The sequence below is a fragment of the Ylistrum balloti genome, unplaced genomic scaffold (genome assembly GCF_031769215.1).
Source record: "Ylistrum balloti isolate Yb309-2 unplaced genomic scaffold, AGI_CSIRO_Ybal_v1 Utg370934, whole genome shotgun sequence".
Taxonomy (NCBI): Eukaryota; Metazoa; Mollusca; class Bivalvia; order Pectinida; family Pectinidae; genus Ylistrum; species Ylistrum balloti.
The window spans coordinates 329,426-353,782 of record NW_026782528.1 but is presented as its reverse complement, the minus strand read 5'-3'; the positions used below and the strand labels follow the sequence as shown (position 1 = coordinate 353,782).

Sequence of the window (24,357 nt, the reverse complement as noted above, 5' to 3'; positions counted from 1 at the left end):
ATGATCGCGCGGATAACAATACACAGGCAGGACTCTTTCATCTTCTCCTCTTTGTAGTCAATTCGTGTGAATGGAGGCCAAACACAACAGAAAACATGTTACCTCAAATGAAAGGTACTCCATTGCCAATTTACATCTGTCAATCAAACCAATCATCATAGAAAACGATCGTTAAAATATTCACGCATGCGCAACACTGATTATTGTCGCGGAAAGAAATCATTTGAATCTGTTAGAGTTGGTTTAACGTTTGATTAAAGAGGGTAGGGATAATGAGTGCCTGTCCGTACTCTGCAGGTGTGGAAGGCAACAAATAGCCTGATTGTACTCCCTGATCAAACGTCTAGATTAATTCAGGAAAATTGAAGAAACAGCAAATCAAGATATGATATTAAAGATACGTATCTCAGACTTGTTATTTGTTCCCATGTGTATGACAAACTAAAGCTAAACCAGTGACGTCTCTAATACCACGCCTACGTCATTGGCTGCTTCTGGGAACTACGGAATTAAACAAAATCATCTAAATGATATATTTTATATCTTAATAAGCTGCGTCCGTAAGTCTTACGGCTGAGGTACAACAGTATCAGTTACATAACACTGACAAAACCATGACTGGAAGAAATATATCTAGATTGTCATCAAACATTAATCTTGACCTATATCTCCGTAAAGCGGAAAACTAAATGTGGGATTTGGTTGAAATAACACCGCCACATTTACCTGGGTCATATAACAGTATTAAGGTCCTTCTGTAGGCACTGGGATTTCACATTTACCACTAAACTGACTGAAGATTTCAACACGTGTTGTTAGATATTGTCATAGCTTCAGTTTGAGAGGGTAACCGTTGTTGCGGGCACTTTTAATAAATCAGTTCAATAAATGACAATAACAGGCATGTTTACATGGCGATTGAAATGAAGCAGTGTTTAACAGGGGGAAATTCTAATACCGTTGTCGACGGTAACTTAAACTCCGGATTACTTTGAATCAGTAACATCACAGAGACTAGCATTCCTAAAGCTGATCTGTATCGCTGTTTACCAAACAACCCGGTCCTTGTACACTGTCGGGTAGTCCTTATTTTAGATAAGTATTTGTAAATAAATAGACCCTTCTGGATCAACAAACTGCCAAGATCAAAGACCCGGATTGACAATACTTTGTCTCTAGATATCCGGTATAGTACTTGAACGTGTTGCGCATGTTCGAGAGGTCGATGTCTTTACGCTGTAGCAAGTAAACATTCTTAACCCTCAGTTCAGTTGTAATGCTTAGAGGAACAATGCTGGTCTGTTGAATCCTGAGTCTGGGAACATAGATGATATACACGGTCTGTTGGGACCTGTATCGGGGAACATTGACGGTCTGTCTAGTCCTGTGTCGGGGGACATTGATGGTCTGTCTAGTCCTGTGTCGGGGGACATTGATGGTCTGTCTAGTCCTGTGTCGGGAAACATTGATGGTCTGTCTAGTCCTGTGTCGGGGGACATTGATGGTCTGTCTAGTCCTGTGTCGGGGGACATTGATGGTCTGTCTAGTCCTGTGTCGGGGAACATTGATGGTCTGTCTAGTCCTGTGTCGGGGAACATTGACGGTCTGTCTAGTCCTGTGTCGGGGAACATTGATGGTCTGTCTAGTCCTGTGTCGGGGGACATTGATGGTCTGTCTAGTCCTGTGTCGGGGGACATTGATGGTCTGTCTAGTCCTGTGTCGGGAAACATTGATGGTCTGTCTAGTCCTGTGTCGGGGGACATTGATGGTCTGTCTAGTCCTGTGTCGGGGTACATTGATGGTCTGTCTAGCCCTGTGTCGGGGAACATTGATGGTCTGTCTGATCTTGTGTTGGGGAACAATGATAATCTGTCTATTTCTGTGTCGGGAAACATTGAAGGTCTGTCTAGTCCTGTGTTGTTGAACATTGATAGTCTGTCTGTCCCTATGTGGGGGAAATTACACAACTAATTCTACCACTGGAAGTGATATGATTGCACTGTGTGATTTACTAATCATTTCACATTAGAAAACGACTGAATTTCTACTTCAGCACGTGACTATTGTGTTACACAACAACTGTGATGTTTTGACTGCTATCTAATTCAGATTGTTGTACCGCAACAAAAATAAAAGGCAGCGATGCGAGTAAGCATCTGTTTGTAAATACTACTTCCGGTTATGTGCAAAGCTTATCACAAGAATAGTAACAATACTTAAGACATCTGTACACACAAGACACGCAATATAACTATTTCTGCCAATACATTTTTTTCTTTTTTCTTTTTCCTAAAGAGTGTTGTCTACTTCAGTAAATGGTGGATATAATGTTTAGCCAGCTCCATGCTGTAACGCGTATCCAGATGCCATGCATATACAAAAACTACTCAGTTTTTGGCGAGGTTTTCAAAAGGGAAAGGATTCAAACATGTTTTTCGTTTGTTTTTACTCAAACATGAAAGAGAAGGAAATCAAAGATAATTTCTCCGTTTCGGCAGCATATGTATGTGGCTAGCCTGCCCTCATTGATCTACTTAAATCATTGTATATTGTATCCTATGTACAACTGTATTCGCTATCATATTGCTGTCGGATTCGCTAAGATGTAGTTTCTCAGTAAATATTATCTCAATGCTAATATGTCGACACTGGTAACGATATTCAAATCGTACATTAGATATGTCGACACTGGTAACGATATTCAAATCGTACATTAGATATGTCGACGCTGGTAACGATATTCAAATCGTACATTAGATATGTCGACGCTGGTAACGATATTCGGATCGTACAATTGATATGTCGACGCTGGTAACGATATTCGGATCGTACATCTGATATATCGACACAGGTAACGATATTCGGATCGTACATCTGATATGCTGACACTGATAACGGTATTTGCACCATACAATTGATATGTCGACGCTGGTAACGATATTCGGATCGTACAATTGATATGTCGACTATAATAACGATATTTGGATCGTACATCTGATATGCCGACACTGATAACGGTATTTGCACCATACAACTGATATGTCGACGCTGGTAACGATATTCGGATCGTACATCTGATATATCGACACAGGTAACGACATTCGGATCGTACAATTGATATGTCGACGCTGGTAACGATATTCGGATCGTACATCTGATATATCGACACAGGTAACGATATTCGGATCGTACATCTGATATGCTGACACTGATAACGGTATTTGCACCATGCAATTGATATGTCGACGCTGGTAACGATATTCGGATCGTAAAATTGATATGTCGACTATAATAACGATATTCGGATCTTACATCTGATATATCGACACAGGTAACGATATTCGGATCGTACAATTGATATGTCGACTATAATAACGATATTTGGATCGTACATCTGATATATCGACACAGGTAACGATATTCGGATCGTACAATTGATATGTCGACTATAATAACGATATTCGGATCTTACATCTGATATATCGACACAGGTAACGATATTCGGATCGTACAATTGATATGTCGACTATAATAACGATATTCGGATCTTACATCTGATATATCGACACAGGTAACGATATTCGGATCGTACAATTGATATGTCGACTATAATAACGATATTTGGATCGTACATCTGATATATCGACACAGGTAACGATATTCGGATCGTACATCTGATGTATCGACACAGGTAACGATATTCGGATCGTTCATTTGATATGTCGGCACTGCAGGCGCATTGACCATATGAATGGAGAACTGTTACAATTTGCATCTAAAAATAGATATACATTGTTTTACTCGTATGTTACTCGCTCGCTTTCAAACGTTTTTCACAAAGTATTTGGTCGTTTATACTGAAAAGAAAAACATTTTAAGATCGACGCGGAAAGGAAGTCGTGTTTTTGATGGTTGTGAGTCCATTAGGCGAAAAACAGCAATCTTAAACGGTTCGAGGATTTCCGTAAACTCATACAAAACTGTTACACTCTGACGGAAATAGCCGAACACAGACCCACTGGAAATATTCACGTGTTATGGCGTACACAGTAAATATAGAATATTCCATAATTAGGAAATTCACGCTATGTTTCCTATATTTTAATACGGGAAAAATAGCACTCTTTGATTTGTTGCCATAGCCCTGATATTTAACTCCGCTACCTACCCTTCCTTTTGTACCTCCAACTGTTTTAGAACGAAATTGTTGACATTCCTTCGCAATGTTCTGTTTTCGGAAAAACAAAAATAGAAAAACGAAAAACAAAATCGTAACTCTTTGTAAAGAGGATGGAAGAGGTACGATATTTTTGCAGTATTTTTTTTCTCTAATATTGCACATGACATTTCAGATTATATTTTATTAGGACTCCCTTTGAAGTAAATGAAAGTGGAATGTCGTCCCGTCGGTAAGGACACAGAAACAGGATTCGTTTGGTTCCATTTGCGCCAACGTAAACTGTAAGTTCACTTTTCACGTATGTGAACTTTTATTAATAAGTTGACATCGACCTCTCACTAAGTCAACGTACTATAAACATTGCCATTTTCCCAATTTTATGAAAACGTGACCTATGACGTCGCCGTGGAGGCTGATGGGTCAGAAGTTGAGGTCAGAAGTTGAGTGTTACTGATCGTGTCATCACCAGTAAGATATTTTTTGGCATACTTAACAGTGAGAACGTATCCCCACAGCTGCCAATAACATAGTCACTCGATCAAAAATGACGTCATAATGTCATTACGTCCTTGATAAGACAGAGGCTAATTCAAATAATTACACACTCATTTCTAGAAAATTGTATACTTCGTTCTCATTAACAGACTACAGCCCTTGTCAGTCTATCGAGTAAATATAGTGACTTCACGATAACACATTTATTCCACTTTCCTAATAAAAACGGACCGATAAACTGGTGTTCATCACTTATTGTCATTTTGTATCTGACGTCACATGTCTCAACCCGAAAAGCTAACAGTGATCTGTACAGTTCAGCGCTAGCGTGCTTTTTATTAACAAGGCTTGTTTATGGTCTCTATAATTACGGAGTCTGTTTCTTCACCTTCCCCTATACATCAGTGTGATAATATTTCCGGGGGCGGGCAGCATTAATTTAATACAAACGGAAGTGGTTAGCCTTGTTTAAGACATAAGCTGCATTGCGTTCATACACGTATTTAACGTGTCAACACTATTATACACAAATCGGAGCGCATTCTTCCGTTTGTTTTCTATAATCCTCATTTCATTTTCGGACTGCATATATCACCCAACACAGTAAATTCATTGAAGTAGTTTTATATGTATAACACTATTTTTATGGAAATAAGCATTGCTTTTTTTTCATTTTTCATTCCAACCAAGATTTCTGAATTAATTGTAACCCCATGTGAAGGAACTACCTGTAATTGTCACCCCTTTATCCTTCGGTCACTCCGCCCCCCAGGGATTTGTTTCACTGCCTTCCTGTCTTCAGTCATCACATACTCTGTCATTGCGTCTACTGTCCCTCTGTTCTCTACAACTCCCTTAATCCTTCTGTATACTTTGTACATGTTCTATTGGATACTAAATAAGTCAAAATAAATAAATAAATGTTTTCCTCTGTGAATCCGTCCACAGTCACTCCGTTTTCTGTCCGTCCGTCCGTCTACATGTCATTCCGTACAAAGTTGCGCTGTTTTCTCTCTTCGTCATAGAGCACGTAGACCGTCCTCTCAATCAGTCGATTTTTCGCAAAGCGCCGCGTGCGTAACATACTTCAAGATCTCTTGATATTTAAATAAATATGTAAATGTCGGATGTCCCCGTGATATCAGGTGTGTAGCTTGAGGTCGGTAAGTCTATGTGCAGCACTCTGACACAGCTGTACGTAACTGTCGCCACCGTTTAGGCATTCCCACAGCCTGAAGAGTCTTTACAGCGTGTGTTCCGTTGCCCACGAATTGCGTTGAACTGTATTATTAAACGATAATGTCAATGCCTTATATTTTATATACCAGTATATAGTTTAATAGGAAGGAGTAATGAAAAAGACTGTGCCACCGCTGGGGTTCGAACCAGCGACCCTTCGATCTGTAGCCAGACATATTACCACTCCACTAAGGGAAATTCACACTAGCTGAGGATAGTAAAGCTACGTGTACTCCTAACTTCTACACTACTGTACAAAGTCTTCGACCTCAAAGACAACAACAACCTGGTTCGATATCTGCAAGGAAGCATCTCAATCTCCTATAGCTTCTACCTTTAGAGTGATCAACGGCACCAAATCTGTAACAGGTTCAGTCTCTAGCCGGACATTCTACCGCTTCACTAAAGGGGAACTTTTTAGACCCCTAAAAGACAATTCCGTTGATTTAACATTCTTCATCACTTACAATTATTCAGATTCCTGAAAGACGATTCCGTCGCTCTACATTCTTAGTCATTAACAACCATTCGAACCACTCAATTTACGATTCCTTGTCATTAACAATATTCAGTCTCCTTCACAACAATTCCGTCAATTTACGATTCCTTGTCATTGACAATATCCTGTCTCCTTCACAACCATTCCGTCAATTTACGATTCCTTGTCATTGACAATATTCAGTCTCCTTCACAACATTCCGTCAATTTACGATTCCTTGTCATTGACAATATCCTGTCTCCTTCACAACATTCCGTCAATTTACGATTCCTTGTCATTGACAATATCCTGTCTCCTTCACAACATTCCGTCAATTTACGATTCCTTGTCATTGACAATATCCTGTCTCCTTCACAACATTCCGTCAATTTACGATTCCTTGTCATTGACAATATCCTGTCTCCTTCACAACATTCCGTCAATTTACGATTCCTTGTCATTGACAATATCCTGTCTCCTTCACAACATTCCGTCAATTTACGATTCCTTGTCATTGACAATATCCTGTCTCCTTCACAACATTCCGTCAATTTACGATTCCTTGTCATTGACAATATCCTGTCTCCTTCACAACATTCCGTCAATTTACGATTCCTTGTCATTGACAATATCCTGTCTCCTTCACAACATTCCGTCAATTTACGATTCCTTGTCATTGACAATATTCAGTCTCCTTCACAACATTCCGTCAATTTACGATTCCTTGTCATTGACAATATCCTGTCTCCTTCACAACATTCCGTCAATTTACGATTCCTTGTCATTGACAATATCCTGTCTCCTTCACAACATTCCGTCAATTTACGATTCCCTGTCATTGACAATATTCAGTCTCCTTCACAACAATTCCGTCAATTTAAGATTCCTTGTCATAGACAATATTCAGTCTCCTTCACAACAATTCCGTCAATTTACGATTCCTTGTCATTGACAATATCCTGTCTCCTTCACAACAATTCCGTCAATTTAAGATTCCTTGTCATAGACAATATTCAGTCTCCTTCACAACCATTCCGTCAATTTACGATTCCTTGTCATTGACAATATCCTGTCTCCTTCACAACAATTCCGTCAATTTAAGATTCCTTGTCATAGACAATATTCAGTCTCCTTCACAACAATTCCGTCAATTTACGATTCCTTGTCATTGACAATATCCTGTCTCCTTCACAACAATTCCGTCAATTTAAGATTCCTTGTCATAGACAATATTCAGTCTCCTTCACAACAATTCCGTCAATTTAAGATTCCTTGTCATAGACAATATCCTGTCTCCTTCACAACAATTCCGTCAATTTAAGATTCCTTGTCATAGACAATATTCAGTCTCCTTCACAACAATTCCGTCAATTTACGATTCTTTGTCATTGACAATATTCTGTCTCCTTCACAACAATTCCGTCAATTTAAGATTCCTTGTCATTGACAATATTTAGTCTCCTTCACAACAATTCCGTCAATTTACGATTCCTTGTCATTGACAATATTCTGTCTCCTTCACAACAATTCCGTCAATTTACGATTCCTTGTCATTGACAATATCCTGTCTCCTTCACAACATTCCGTCAATTTACGATTCCCTGTCATTGACAATATCCTGTCTCCTTCACAACAATTCCGTCAATTTACGATTCCTTGTCATAGACAATATCCTGTCTCCTTCACAACATTCCGTCAATTTACGATTCCTTGTCATTGACAATATCCTGTCTCCTTCACAACATTCCGTCAATTTACGATTCCCTGTCATTGACAATATTCAGTCTCCTTCACAACATTCCGTCAATTTACGATTCCCTGTCATTGACAATATCCTGTCTCCTTCACAACATTCCGTCAATTTACGATTCCTTGTCATTTACAATAACCAGTCCCCCTCACAACAATTCCGTCTATTCACCATATCATGTCATTGAATATGATTTAGAGGCCTTAACATTAAGTAACCGTGACGTAATACCAACAAATAAACCTTGCCTATATTGGACGTCATCGCATGAAAGTTGTCAAAATACATTTAGTGCATTCCAAGAGCCTCGTAGCTTAGAACCCTGTCAAGTTACGTGATAATTAACATTCTGTGAATCCTGACATAGCGTAGTGTGTATCGTTGACGACCAACACATTCCTGTCCGTGTTACGTTTAGCTTTGTAAATGGAGCGTATCTTTGCTAATGGCAAGTACCTATTCACCCAAACTCTCGTCCTACACAGCATAAATCAGTCCTAATCATCCCGCATCCTTCTCACCACACTCTTTATCTTATATCCAACTGTTCATACAACAAAATGTAGTTGCGAAAAGCTAAAACCGTCCCCGTAATAACGCTTGTTTTAACATGGACCCCGTGTGTTTGTTTATACTTGTAACGGTTGTTGGGATGGTGTATTACATACTATAGCAAGATATGTTGATGCTGTTCAATACGGTTACGTTTCAGGACAATGTCCTACCCCGACATAACTTCCCGGGCGGTATGATCCCAAACTTCTCTCTAGTTTTAGAACGCAATTAGATTTCTCTATTTTGTCTATTTGTTTTACCCCCTCCCTGTTTACCAGAAGGCGATATTTCTAACTCCTAATGGTCTGTAATGAAAGATAGAATCTGAAATAAGCGCGTGTACATTAGATTAGTATCGCATACGGTAGAAGTCGGGCGATGTGAGGGAGTCCGAGCTCTGTAGCACTGTCCAGATATATACCACATTTAACTGGAGCGATGTGAGCGAGTCCGTGCTCTGTAGCACTGTCCAGATATATACCACATTTAACTGCAGCGATATGAGCGAGTCCGTGCTCTGTAGCACTGTCCAGATATATACCACATTTAACTGCAGCGATATGAGCGAGTCCGTGCTCTGTAGCACTGTCCAGATATATACCACATTTAACTGCAGCGATATGAGCGAGTCCGTGCTCTGTAGCACTGTCCAGATATATACAACACTTAACTGGAGCGATGTGAGGGAGTCCGTGCTCTGTAGCACTGTCCAGATATATACCACACTTAACTGCAGCGATATGAGCGAGTCCGTGCTCTGTAGCACTGTCCAGATATATACCACACTTAACTGGAGCGATGTGAGCGAGTCCGTGCTCTGTAGCTCTGTCCAGATATATACCGAGCTTAATTCAGGGGATGTGAGCGAGTCCGTGCTCTGTAGCACTGTCCAGATATATACCAAATTGAGCTCATGCGATGTGAGAGTCCGTGCTCTGTAGCACTATCCAGATCTATACTAGATGGATATGAGCGAGTCCGTGCTCTGTAGCACTATCCAGATCTATACTAGAGGGATATGAGCGAGCCTTTGCTCTGTAGCTCTATCCAGATCTATACTAGAGGGATATGAGCGAGCCTTTGCTCCGTCCTTACTTCACTTAAAGACACTAATGATTACAGATAGTACCCGTATTGCTAATTACAGGTAGACTCAATCAGTCGCAGTTGTTACCTGTATTCAGGTACAGGTGTGTTACACCTGTTGGAAGGCGTTGATCGCTGTGATGTCAATCACACGATTCAGGGCGGCACCACCTACTGTATAACTTGGCTTTCTTTCCTTGTTTAATCTGTCTAATCTCAACAAATCCGGCCTAATCGATACCACAGCCACATTTATTTTCATTCATTTTTATTTCGTAAATATGTTTGAAGCAATTCTGAATCTCTGTTCACATTTTGTTTACACAACGACTTTTGTACGTTTTCGGAGATGTATATTAAAACAATCTGTACACTTTTCTAGTTTATCACGTCAATGTTCTTAACAGCAGGTTTCTGGTGGAGAAGACATATCATATTATTTGGGAGATTTATCTTAATGTGAGCATCGTTTATCTGTCGAGGAAAACTTACATTAATGTGGGCAAGATATTATGGGAAAAAATCTCATGTTGGAGACGTTTTTATTACGGGAAAAATGTATCAAATTGTGTGGAGGCTTTAGTGTATTGTATTGTGTGGATATTTATCATACAGGGAAGATATATATAGTTGGCAGGAAGATGTAAACGTAACATGAAACATAAAGGACATACATGAAATACATATCGATAAAAAACGTATAAGAAATAAATACTAGGAAAGCGAAAGTAACTTACCCTGCGCGACTGCCATCGTTACACGTGATGCTGGCGTTTTTGAGATGATGCCTCTGGAGTCTAGGGATTTCCTTTAGGCCACAGTTGTGAGATTTTTGGGCGATATCTTTGAGGGATTTCATTAAGGTATCTACACGGCCCAGTCTCTCGAGTTTGTTTACGTCCAGGGCCATATCATGGCGACTTAGCGACTTGTCCGGGCGACACATGACGTATTGTAGTAGGACTAGAATCCACACAGCAGACGAGGCAACCCTCGTCATAGTAAGTCAGGGGCCTACAAAACTTTACCAATGTTTAACGTGTCAAAATTCACATAACTCACAGACCGGTCGACAATGTCTTTAATTAGTATTATTTTAAATCCGACAATGATTGTGTCAAATCAAACAAGATCGACGAAATAAGTTTCCTGAGTGATCAATACAACTTTGATTTGTAAAATTGTTTATATACAGCTCACGTAGAATCCGGTATATTTTCCTAATGTCACGAGACCATTCCGCGTATTAATGTACACCAATTTGGGTTAAATCCTGAAATATGTTCCAGGTCGCATGCAGTCATTAACGTGCGGTTATCCATTGGACACTTCTTTCACACGCGTGCGAAATCGAATTATTTTTTCTTACATAAATCTTGGAAAGACTCTGCGATCGATTTTAGAACATTTACATCTGTTAAGATGAGTTTGAGCAGCTGATATGCATCCGTCATAGTACTTCTCCCTGGTACAGCACACACACATATCCTCGTAAGAAAATACAAAATTAAACTTGGTTTTCAAACTCGGCAAATATTTCAGACGTAAACATTTCAAAAGTAAACATATCACAGATCACTGCAAAGAAAATAAATGAGAAAAAGAAAATGAAAAAAACTCCGGCTGCAGTAGACGACGATAGTATGTGCTGGGCTACACACAGCGAGGAGACACCTGTACGTATCGCGGGTTTAAAGCCCTTTGAACACGGCCGCCCTGAGCCGAGACTAACGGCTTGACTCTCGCTCTCGCACCTACTACGGACTTCGACAACGGTCACTGGTGCTCCACGTGTGAGGGGGATCAGGCGCTCCACACCATCAAAGGAACCGCCAGCTCGCTCCACTGATCCCTCGACAACTACTCGCCTTACTCGGCCTAAATACTATTTTAATCTAATAATTTCATTTTTACCTATGTTAACTGTAGTGTATAAGTTTTTTATGTTGTACGTTTGATAAAAGAGTTCCGTATTTGTATTATAACATATATAATACCTGTGACTGGAGCAAACAAACGTCATTTTCGTAGATAGGTGTTGGAGACCCTCCCCTTTTTCGGAAGGTAACCTGTCAATCATTTTCCGGATACAATTGACCGTATTTGATTCGTTCGTTTAAGACTGAGCTCTATCCCAATTCTATTCGCACGATTAGCATTGATTAGAATGATAAATGATATGCATGTGATTGTTCTTTCGGTACAATCACTTTGATGGTAGGTGAGACGGTTCTGTGTGACTACGTAGTGTTGTACACGTGCTAAAACTCCGTTAGTAAATACAGTATACTTGACTAAGCCTATCACTTCCAGTGGGAAACTGACTATGAGATCTTTGACAGGCTTATAATTACAGAGTTAAATGATACATGAACGAAGGTCAAACACGCGGGGTCATAAGGTTTATTACAATTTGAATAGGAGTTTATTACAATTTGAATAAAATTTTAACCATTTGACGAAGAAGAAAACTAAAAAAAACGAGCAGTGACCCTAGAGTAAAATTGAATTAAACCGTATAACGATAGGTAGATTTCGCATACGCATACATCAGCAGACGACTTCGTGTATTCATAAATCGGCGGAAAGATATGATAATTTCTGTGATTGAGACCTGCCCCCAGCATGGCCCTCTGCCCTAGGTGATGATGCACCGGCCCCTCCGAGAGAGTACTCTGCACTGTTTCACAGCGGCCGTTTGATGTAGTCATGTTCCGATGTCTCTGAAACATCAAAGAGATCTTGCTTGGCACAACCAGTTGTTTTTCTGCATATGATCGCTGGCAGAAACCAAAACTAAACCCTTGTGATAACTCTCGGACCATACCACGTGCGCTTAAATGAATACAAGAGAGGTAATGCACCTTATGGTTTATCGTAATTTGCACGTGCCATTGATATATTGTCAATCGATCGATAGATTGTACATATCATTATTTTGGTATTACGAAGCATTGCAGGTATGTCTTCAACATTACGTTCGCATTGTCTGCCTTGCAGGCCTCAAGGAATAAAGCGATGTTTTCAGATCATTTAATTGCTGTCGCCTTGTGGAAAACAGTGAATTATTGAGTCCGCAGCACTCCCATCTCTAGTAAAAAAATATGGTATGTTTTCTTCATGAATTGAATCTTGTTATCGTCACAACTTTCGATTGGACATTCCATCGCTGATATCGAACATACATCAAACGACCAGCTGGCTAAACTGACCTTCATTGATGAAAACGTGGCAGAGAGTAGGATCGTCTGTAAACTGACATAGCCTATCGATTTATAGGTCTTATACATCATGGTAATCGAGAACGGTTGGACCAGCCTACAATATAAAACAGTTATTTGTTAGGATGGTCTGGTACGCTACAACCATGTCAAAGTACCACGAAATTCATCCGTCGCTGTTGTGGTAACGCAATATTTGATAAGTTGTTTGTGTTTTTGTGCTGGTGAAGCTGTTGGTTTTTGTCGTTGCCAAATGACGAACATTCTGTCAAGTTACTCCAACATAATTACATTTGGATTTTGAAAATTAAACTTCATTTTCCCGTTCTTAAACGCGATCTAGTTTAAGTGAGTCGTTCAGAAAAAAGGTACACAATATATGTACACTATATAGGTTGATCAAAGGAAACATGTTCATCCAAAAAAGTTTATCATTCAATATTTTGTTACAGGTAACATCCTCCGAGTCATCCGAGTTGACAACATAAAACACAACCCACAATCAGCGTAATACAGGGTACAATCAAACAAGTCTGATACACAGTACAGCCCAAAACAAGTCTGATACACAGTACAGCCCAAAACAAGTCTGGTACACAGTACAGCCCAAAACAAGTCTGATACACAGTACGGCCCAAAACAAGTCTGATACACAGTACAGCCCAAAACATGTCTGATACACAGTACAGCCCAAAACAAGTCTGATACACAGTACAGCCCAAAACAAGTCTGATACACAGTACAGCCCAAACAAGTCTGATACACAGTACAGCCCAAAACAAGTCTGATACACAGTACAGCCCAAAACAAGTCTGATACACAGTACAGCCCAAACAAGTCTGATACATAGTGCAGCCCAAAACAAGTCTGATACACAGTACAGCCCAAAACAAGTCTGATACACAGTACGGCCCAAAACAAGTCTGATACACAGTACGGCCCAAAACAAGTCTGATACACAGTACAGCCCAAAACAAGTCTGATACACAGTACGGCCCAAAACAAGTCTGATACACAGTACAGCCCAAAACAAGTCTGGTACACAGTACAGCCCAAAACAAGTCTGGTACACAGTACGGCCCAAAACAAGTCTGGTACACAGTACAGGTCTGGTACAAAACAAGTCTGATACACAGTACAGCCCAAAACAAGTCTGATACACAGTACGGCCCAAAACAAGTCTGGTACAGGTTACTGTCAAAACAAGTCTGGTACAGGTTACAGTCATAACAAGTCTGATACAGGTTACAGTCAAAACAAGTCTGGTACAGGTTACTGTCAAAACAAGTCTGGTACAGGTTACAGTCAGAACAAGTCTGATATAGGTTAAGGTCCAAAACAAGTCTGGTACAGATTACTGTCAAAAGAAGTCTGGTACAGGTTACAGTCAAAACAAGTCTGATACAGGTTACAGTCAGAGCAAGTCTGGTACAGGTTACAGTCAAAACAAGTCTGGTACAGGTTACAGTCAGAACAAGTCTGATACAGGTTACAGTCCAAACAGGTTACAGTCCAAAACAAGTCTGGTACAGGTTACAGTCAGAACAAGTCTGGTACATGTAACAGTCCAAAACAAGTATTACAGTCAAAACAAGTCTGGTACAGGTTACAGTCAAAACAAGTCTGATACACAATACGGCCCAAACAGGTCTGATACACAGTACAGCCCAAAACAAGTCTGATACACAATACGGCCCAAAACAAGTCTGATACACAATACGGCCCAAACAGGTCTGATACACAGTACAGCCCAAAACAAGTCTGATACACAATACGGCCCAAAACAAGTCTGATACACAGTACAGCCCAAAACAAGTCTGATACACAGTACAGCCCAAAACAAGTCTGATACACAATACGGCCCAAAACAAGTCTGATACACAGTACAGCCCAAAACAAGTCTGATACACAGTACAGCCCAAAACAAGTCTGATACACAGTACAGCCCAAAACAAGTCTGGTACACAGTACAGCCCAAAACAAGTCTGATACACAGTACAGCCCAAAACAAGTTTGATACACAGTACAGCCCAAAACAAGTCTGGTACACAGTACAGCCCAAATCAAGTCTGGTACACAGTACAGCACAAAACAAGTCTGATACACAGTACAGCCCAAAACAAGTCTGGTACAGGTTACTGTCAAAACAAGTCTGGTACAGGGTACTGTCAAAACAAGTCTGGTACAGGTTACAGTCATAACAAGTCTGATACAGGTTACAGTCAAAACAAGTCTGGTACAGGTTACAGTCAGAGCAAGTCTGGTACATGTAACAGTCCAAAACAAGTATTGTACAGGTTACAGTCAAAACAAGTCTGGTACAGGTTACTGTTGAAACAAGTCTTGTACAGATTACAGTCAAAACAAGTCTGGTACAGGTTACTGTCAAAACAAGTCTGGTACAGGTTACAGTCACAACAAGTCTGGTACAGGTTACAGGCAAAACGAGTCTGGTACAACAGTCAAAACAAGTCTGGTACAGGTTACAAGTCTGGTACAGGTTACAGTCAAAACAAGTATTGTACAGGTTACAGTCAAAACAAGTCTGGTACAGGTTACTGTCAAAACAAGTCTGGTACAGGTTACAGTCAAAACAAGTCTGGTACAGGTTACAGTCAAAACAAGTCTGGTACAGGTTACAGTCAGAACAAGTCTGATACAGGTTACAATCCAAAACAAGTATTGTACAGGTTACAGTCAAAACAAGTCTGGTACAGGTTACAGTCAGAGCAAGTCTGGTACATGTAACAGTCCAAAACAAGTATTGTACAGGTTACAGTCAAAACAAGTCTGGTACAGGTTAAAAAACAAGTCTGGTACAGGTTACAGTCACAAGTCTGGTACATGTTACTGTCAAAACAAGTCTGGTACAGGTTACAGTCAGAACAAGTCTGGTACAGGTTACAGTCAAAACAAGTCTGATACAGGTTACAGTCAGAGCAAGTCTGGTACAGGTTACAGTCAAAACAAGTCTGGTACAGGTTACAGTCAGAACAAGTCTGATATAGGTTAAAGTCCAAAACAAGTCTGGTACAGATTACTATAAAAACAAGCCTGGTACAGGTTACAGTCCAAAACAAGTCTGGTACAGGTTACAGTCAGAACAAGTCTGATACAGGTTACAGTCCAAAACAAGTATGGTACAGGTTACAGTCAGAACAAGTCTGGTACAGGTTACAGTCAAAACAAGTCTGGTAAACAAGTCGAAACAAGTCTGGTACAGGTTACTGTCAAAACAAGTCTGGTACACAGTACGGCCCAAAACAAGTCTGGTACAGGTTACAGTCAAAACAAGTCTGGTACAGGTTACAGTCAAAACAAGTCTGATACACAGTACAGCCCAAAACAAGTCTGGTACAGGTTACAGTCAAAACAAGTCTGGTACAGGTTACAGTCAAAACAAGTCTGGTACAGGTTACAGTCAGAGCAAGTCTGGTACATGTAACAGTCCAAAACAAGTATTGTACAGGTTACAGTCAAAACAGGTCTGATACACAGTACAGCCCAAAACAAGTCTGATACACAGTACGGCCCAAAACAAGTCTGGTACAGGTTACTGTCAAAACAAGTCTGGTACAGGGTACTGTCAAAACAAGTCTGGTACAGGTTACAGTCAAAACAAGTCTGATACAGGTTCAGGTCTGGTATACAGTCACAGCCCAAAACAAGTCTGATACAGGTTAAGTCTGTCTGATACAGGTAAAACAAGTCTGGTACAGACAGTAAAACAAGTCAGTCAAAACAAGTCTGATACAGGTTACAGGCAAAACAAGTCTGGTACAGGTTACAGTCAGAACAAGTCTGGTACATGTAACAGTCCAAAACAAGTATTGTACAGGTTACAGTCAAAACAAGTCTGGTACAGGTTACAGTCAAAACAAGTCTGGTACAGGTTACTGTCAAAACAAGTCTGGTACAAGGTGTCAAAACAAGTATGGTACAGGTTACAGTCAAAACAAAACAAGTCTGGTACAGGTTACTGTCAAAACAAGTATGGTACAGGTTACAGTCAAAACAAGTCTGGTACAGGTTACTGTCAAAACAAGTATGGTACAGGTTACAGTCAAAACAAGTCTGGTACAGGTTACTGTCAAAACAAGTCTGGTACAGCTTACTGTCAAAACAAGTCTGGTATAGGTTACAGTCAAACAAGTCTGGTACAGGTTACAACAAGTCTGGTACAAAAAACAAGTCTGATACAGGTTAAAACAAGTCTGAAAACAAGTCTGGTACAGGTTACAGTCAAAACAAGTCTGATACAGGTTACGGTCATAACAAGTCTGGTACATGTTACAGTCCAAAACAAGTCTGATACAGGTTACAGTCACAACAAGTCTGGTACAGGTTACAGGCAAAACGAGTCTGGTACAGGTTACTGTCAAAACAAGTCTGGTACAGGTTACTGGTACAGGTTACTGTCAAAACAAGTCTGGTACAGGTTACTGTCAAAACAAGTCTGGTACAGGTTACAGTCAGAACAAGTCTGATACAGGTTACAGTCAAAACAAGTCTGGTACAGGTTACTGTCAAAACAAGTCTGGTACAGGTTACAGTCAAAACAAGTCTGGTACAGGTTACTGTCAAAACAAGTCTGGTACAGGTTACTGTCAAAACAAGTCTGGTACAGGTTACAGTCAAAACAAGTCTGGTACAGGTTACTGTCAAAACAAGTCTGGTACAGGTTACTGTCAAAACAAGTCTGGTACAGGTTACTTTCAGAACAAGTCTGATACAGGTTACATTCAAAACAAGTCTGATACATCGTACGGCCCAAAACTAAGTCTGCTACACAGTACAGCCCAAAACAAGTCTGGTACAGGTTACTGTCAAAACAAGTCTGGTACAGGTTACAGTCAAAACAAGTCTGGTAAAGATTACTGTCAAAACAAGTCTGGTACAGGTTACAGTCAAAACAAGTCTGGTACAGGTTACAGTCAAAACAAGTCTGGTACAGGTTACTGTCAAAACAAGTCTGGTACAGGTTACAGTCACAACAAGTCTGGTACAGGTTACAGGCAAAACGAGTCTGGTACAGGTTACTGTCAAAACAAGTATGGTACAGGTTACAGTCAAAACAAGTCTGGTACAGGTTACTGTCAAAACAAGTCTGGTACAGGTTACAGTCCAAAACAAGTCTGGTACAGGTTACAGTCAAAACAAGTTTGGAACAGGTTATAGTCCAAAACAAGTCTGGTACGGATTACTGTCAAAACAAGTCTGGTACAGGTTACCGACCAAATTTGTCTGATACAGGTTACAGTCCAAAATAAGTCTGGTACACGGTAAAATCCGAGTAAGTGTGGTACAGGTTACAGTCCAAACTTGTCTGATACAGGTTGCAGTCAAAACAAGTCTGATACAGGTTACAGTCCAAAACAAGTCTGGTACAGGTTACCGACCAAAACAAGTCTGGTACAGGTTACAGTCCAAACTTGTTTGATACAGATTACAGTCCGAGTAAGTCTGATACAGGTTATAGACCAAACACCTGATACACGTTATAGTCCGAGTAAGTCTGGTACAGGATACAGACCAAACTTGTCTGATACACGTTATAGTCCGAGTAAGTCTGGTACAGGGTACAGTCAAGCTAGTGTATCCTTCAAGGGTCGCCATTGAAGCTTTAATCTAACTAGATTACAACAACGCTTCAACTAGCTTGTATATGTGTCCAAATAATTGAAGATTGTAAACTAAATATTTCCACTCATTTTCTCCAACAACTTTACTCTCCAGTTTATTTATAATGACTGCCACTGTCGATAATCTCTCTTGGGTTGTCACTGTACCTACCTATGGTGAAATACAAACACCAGTCTAGTTAGATTCTGCATACTGTCGGTCATCATAGACGTGGTTAATGCTAATGTAAGTTTAGCATAGAAAATTCCAAAATCAGTCTAAAACAAACTACAGGACAAAATCAGTCTGATACAGGGTACAGGACAAAATCAGTGTAATACAGGGTACAGGACAAAATCAGTCTGATACAGGGTACAGGACAAAATCAGTCTGATACAGGGTACAGGACAAAATCAGTCTGATACAGGGTAAAGGACAAAATCAGTCTGATACAGGGTACAGGACAAAATCAGTGTAATACAGGGTACAGGACAAAATCAGTCTGATACAGGGTAAAGGACAAAATCAGTCTGATACAGGGTACAGGACAAAATCAGTCTGATACAGGGTACAGGACAAAATCAGTGTAATACAGGGTACAGGACAAAATCAGTGTAATACAGGGTACAGGACAAAATCAGTGTAATACAGGGTACAGGACAAAATCAGTCTGATACAGGGTACAGGACAAAATCAGTGTAATACAGGGTACAGGACAAAATCAGTGTAATACAGGGTACAGGACAAAATCAGTGTAATACAGGGTACAGGACAAAACCAGTCTGATACAGGGTACATGACAAAATCAGTCTGATACAGGGTACAGGACAAAATCAGTCTGATACAGGGTACAGGACAAAATCAGTGTAATACAGGGTACAGGACAAAATCAGTGTAATACAGGGTACAGGACAAAATCAGTGTAATACAAAGGTACAGGACAAAATCAGTCTGATACAGGGTACAGGACAAAATCAGTCTGATACAGGGTACAGGACAAAACCAGTCTGATACAGGGTACAGGACAAAATCAGTCTGATACAGGGTACAGGACAAAACCAGTCTGATACAGGGTACAGGACAAAATCATTCTCATACAGGGTACAGGACAAAATCATTCTCATACAGGGTAAAGGACAAAATCATTCTCATACAGGGTACAGGACAAAATCAGTGTAATACAGGGTACAGGACAAAATCAGTCTGATACAGGGTACAGGACAAAATTAGTGTAATACAGGGTACAGGACAAAATCAGTCAGGGTACAGGACAAAATCAGTCTGATACAGGGTACAGGACAAAATCAGTCTGATACAGGGTACAGGACAAAATTAGTGTAATACAGGGTACAGGACAAAATCAGTCTGATACAGGGTACAGGACAAAATCATTCTCATACAGGGTACAGGACAAAATCATTCTCATACAGGGTACAGGACAAAATCAGTCTGATACAGGGTACAGGACAAAATCAGTCTGATACAGGGTACAGGACAAAATCAGTCTGATACAGGGTACAGGACAAAATCAGTGTAATACAGGGTACAGGACAAAATCAGTGTAATACAGGGTACAGGACAAAATCAGTCTGATACAGGGTACAGGACAAAATCAGTGTAATACAGGGTACAGGACAAAATCAGTCTGATACAGGGTACAGGACAAAATCAGTGTAATACAGGGTACAGGACAAAATCAGTGTAATACAGGGTACAGGACAAAATCAGTCTGATACAGGGTACAGGACAAAATCAGTCTGATACAGGGTACAGGACAAAATCAGTCTGATACAGGGTACAGGACAAAATCAGTGTAATACAGGGTACAGGACAAAATCAGTGTAATACAGGGTACAGGACAAAATCAGTCTGATACAGGGTACAGGACAAAATCAGTCTGATACAGGGTACAGGACAAAATCAGTGTAATACAGGGTACAGGACAAAATCAGTCTGATACAGGGTACAGGACAAAATCAGTGTAATACAGGGTACAGGACAAAATCAGTGTAATACAGGGTACAGGACAAAATCAGTCTGATACAGGGTACAGGACAAAATCAGTGTAATACAGGGTACAGGACAAAATCAGTCTGATACAGGGTACAGGTCAAAATCAGTGTAATACAGGGTACAGGACAAAATCAGTCTGATACAGGGTACAGGACAAAATCAGTGTAATACAGGGTACTGGACAAAATCAGTCTACTACAGGGTACAGGACAAAATCAGTCTAATACAGGGTACAGGACAAAATTAGTGTAATACAGGGTACAGGACAAAATCAGTGTAATACAGGGTACAGGACAAAATCAGTCTAATACAGGGTACAGGACAAAATCAGTCTGATACAGGGTACAGGACAAAATCAGTCTGATACAGGGTACAGGACAAAATCAGTGTAATACAGGGTACAGGACAAAATCAGTCTGATACAGGGTACAGGACAAAATCAGTCTGATACAGGGTACAGGACAAAATCAGTGTAATACAGGGTACAGGACAAAATCAGTCTGATACAGGGTACAGGACAAAATCAGTGTAATACAGGGTACAGGACAAAATCAGTGTAATACAGGGTACAGGACAAAATCAGTGTAATACAGGGTACAGGACAAAATCAGTCTGATACAGGGTACAGGACAAAATCAGTCTGATACAGGGTACAGGACAAAAAAGTCTAATACAGGGTACAGGACAAAATCAGTCTTGTACAGGGTACAGATACGGGTCATCATATAACGAATGCTTGACTGGTTTAATGGAAAGTCGCCCATGACTTTACGAATGTTAAGTAGGACAACGCTTTTACTAATTGATTACAGCTTAATGTAAACCCGACCATCACTTTACAAATGTTTTTACTGATTAATCGAAACCCGACCATCACTTTACAAATGTTTTTACTGATTAATCGAAACCCGACCATCACTTTACAAATGTTTTTACTGATTAATCGAAACCCGACCATCACTTTACAAATGTTTTTACTGATTAATCGAAACCCGACCATCACTTTACAAATGTTTTTACTGATTAATCGAAACCCGACCATCACTTTACAAATGTTTTTACTGATTAATCGAAACCCGACCATCACTTTATGAACATTTGCACGGGTTACCGATTTACAGGTTATTGTAGACCCGGCGATCACTGTACGAATGGTTCTATGGGTTATTGCAAAGTCGTTCATTGTTTTATGAATGCTTTTACGGTTTAATGTAAACCCGACCATCCCTTTAGTACAGGTAACATAGTATATGGTAACACAGATTTAACAATGCGCATCAAACTTACTTTTGCACTTTTCGAGTTTAACTTTTGCCGACCATCCCAGTTTTTATGTCGTTGTAGTATATTCTAAATAAACGTGGAGCCCCTGGAGACATTTAGGAGTCTGTTTGGCGGTGCCGACATGTTCTGGGGAGACACTACAATGCTAGGATGGTGTCGGAGGCCATCTGTGCTTGGTATCAAAGCCTTTAATCTTGTAGTACTCGTCAATGTGCCGGTAAGGAATGGAAGACAAAATTGGTCCTGACGTCATTTTCTTCAGAACACTAAGTTGTTCAATTCATAGATATTTCACAATGAGATAATAATTATGTCATTTCATATAAAAAAATTATTTTCAAGGGAAAGTCGCAAGAATCTGACTGTGGTTGGAGAAATTAAATTAATTTAGGGTTTTTTGTTTTCATTTTGATTAAAGCTAGCATGGCTGTTCTTACCCGATGATTACTAGGCCCTTACAACAGTACCCCTGATTGATCCAGTAAGTGATGGACTTGTACTGAGACCACGGAGGAGGCTGCACCGGAATTTTACACAAAACAGTCTCTGTTTAAAACGAAAAAAAGAGGAACTTTTTGATAAGTATTTAAGTGATGGAGAATTCGTTCATTACTTTGAAAAGGTTCGGGTCGAAGATAAAACGAAGCTTTATCTATTTTAAACACAGAATGAGATAAACAACCTACATTACATAGGAAAACAAACTATGAAAGAGACTAAAACGATGCCTTGGCCCTTCCCTGGTGTACCCAAGTCCACACCTTGTGTCCCTAATTAGTGTTTGTTTTTGGTACTGGCTTTCGCAGTTTCATTCTGTGGAACCTTAAACAGCTATTCTTTTCAAATACCTCGAAAAGTATATTATAAATCACAATTGTTGGTTTTTTTTATCAGTGTCATTAATTTGTCAAAACAAATATTTAGATCAAAATGCAAATTTCCAGATCGTGACAAACACGGACATCAAAGATGGAAACAGTCATCAAACACGAACACGAAAATAAAACACGGAGACCTAAATCATTAACACGGACATCAAACACAAGTATGGACATCAAACACAAACGCACGGACATCAAATACTAACACGGACATCAAACACTAACACTGACATCAAACACTAACACTGACATCAAACACTAACACTGACATCAAACACTGACACGGACGTCAAACACTAACACGGGCGTCAAACGCTGGCACGGACATCAAACACTAACACGGACATCAAATACTAACACGGACATCAAACACTAACACGGACATTAAACACTAACACCGACATCAAACACTAACAAGGACATCAAACACTAACACGGACATCAAATGCTAATACGGACATCAAACACTAACACGGACATCAAACACTAACACAGACATCAAGCATTAATACGGACATCAAACACTAACACGAACATCAAACACTGACACGGACATCAAACACTAACACGGACATCAAATGCTAATACGGACATCAAACACTAACACAGACACCAAGCATTAACACGGACATCAAACACTAACACGGACATCAAACACTAACATGGACATCAAACACTAACACGGACATCAAGCATTAACACAGACATCAAACATTAACACTGACATCAAACACTAACACGAACATCAAACACTGACACGGACATCAAACACTTACACGGGCGTCAAACACTAACACGGAGATTAACCACTAACACGGACATCAAGCATTAACACGGACATCAAACACTAACACGGTCATCAAACACTAACACGAACATCAAACACTGACACGGACATCAAACACTAACACGGGCGTCAAACGCTAACACGGACATCAAACACTAACACGGACATCAAACACTAACAAGGACATCAAACACTAACACAGACATCAAACACTGACACAGACATCAAACACTAACACGGACATCAAACACGGACACGGATATCAAACACTAACACGAGCGTCAAACACTAACATGGACATCAAACACTAACACGGACTTCAAACACTAACACGGACATCAAACACTAACACGGACATCAAACTTTAACACTGACATCAAACACTAACACGAACATCAAACACTGATACGGACATCAAATACTAACACGGACATCAAGCACTAACACAGACATCAAACACTTACATGGACATCAAACATTAGCATGGCTATGGACCAAGGACATAAAACACAAAACATGTATATTTCTCAATGACATCATGTTGACGGCTGTAAAACAGCCCTATAATCGTCTTCAACATGTATCTCTCGAAACTCTGTCTTTGTTCTTAGTTTTTCTCTCGGTTACCGGCATTTTACACGGAAATTATGATATCAGGAACAGACAAAAGATTATGGAAGACCGGGGATACAGGAATGCTGCTGTCCAGAAAGGGAAAATTCCCAACGGGGTAAATGAAATCATTACGCTTATCATACAGTTTGGT

General features: G+C 40.0%; 1 protein-coding gene across 1 annotated transcript in view; it reads right to left on the bottom strand.

Annotated features, from left to right (window-relative positions):
* The window catches only part of LOC132559567 (palmitoleoyl-protein carboxylesterase NOTUM-like), a gene marked incomplete at its 3' end in the record, with an annotated part of 38,184 nt that extends 27,401 nt beyond the window's left edge, over window positions 1-10,783 (bottom strand). Inside the window, 1 exon segment of the mRNA XM_060224198.1 lies at window positions 10,521-10,783. Within this exon segment, the coding sequence (XP_060080181.1) occupies window positions 10,521-10,783 (263 nt within the window).
* Window positions 10,784-24,357: the final 13,574 nt, after the last annotated feature.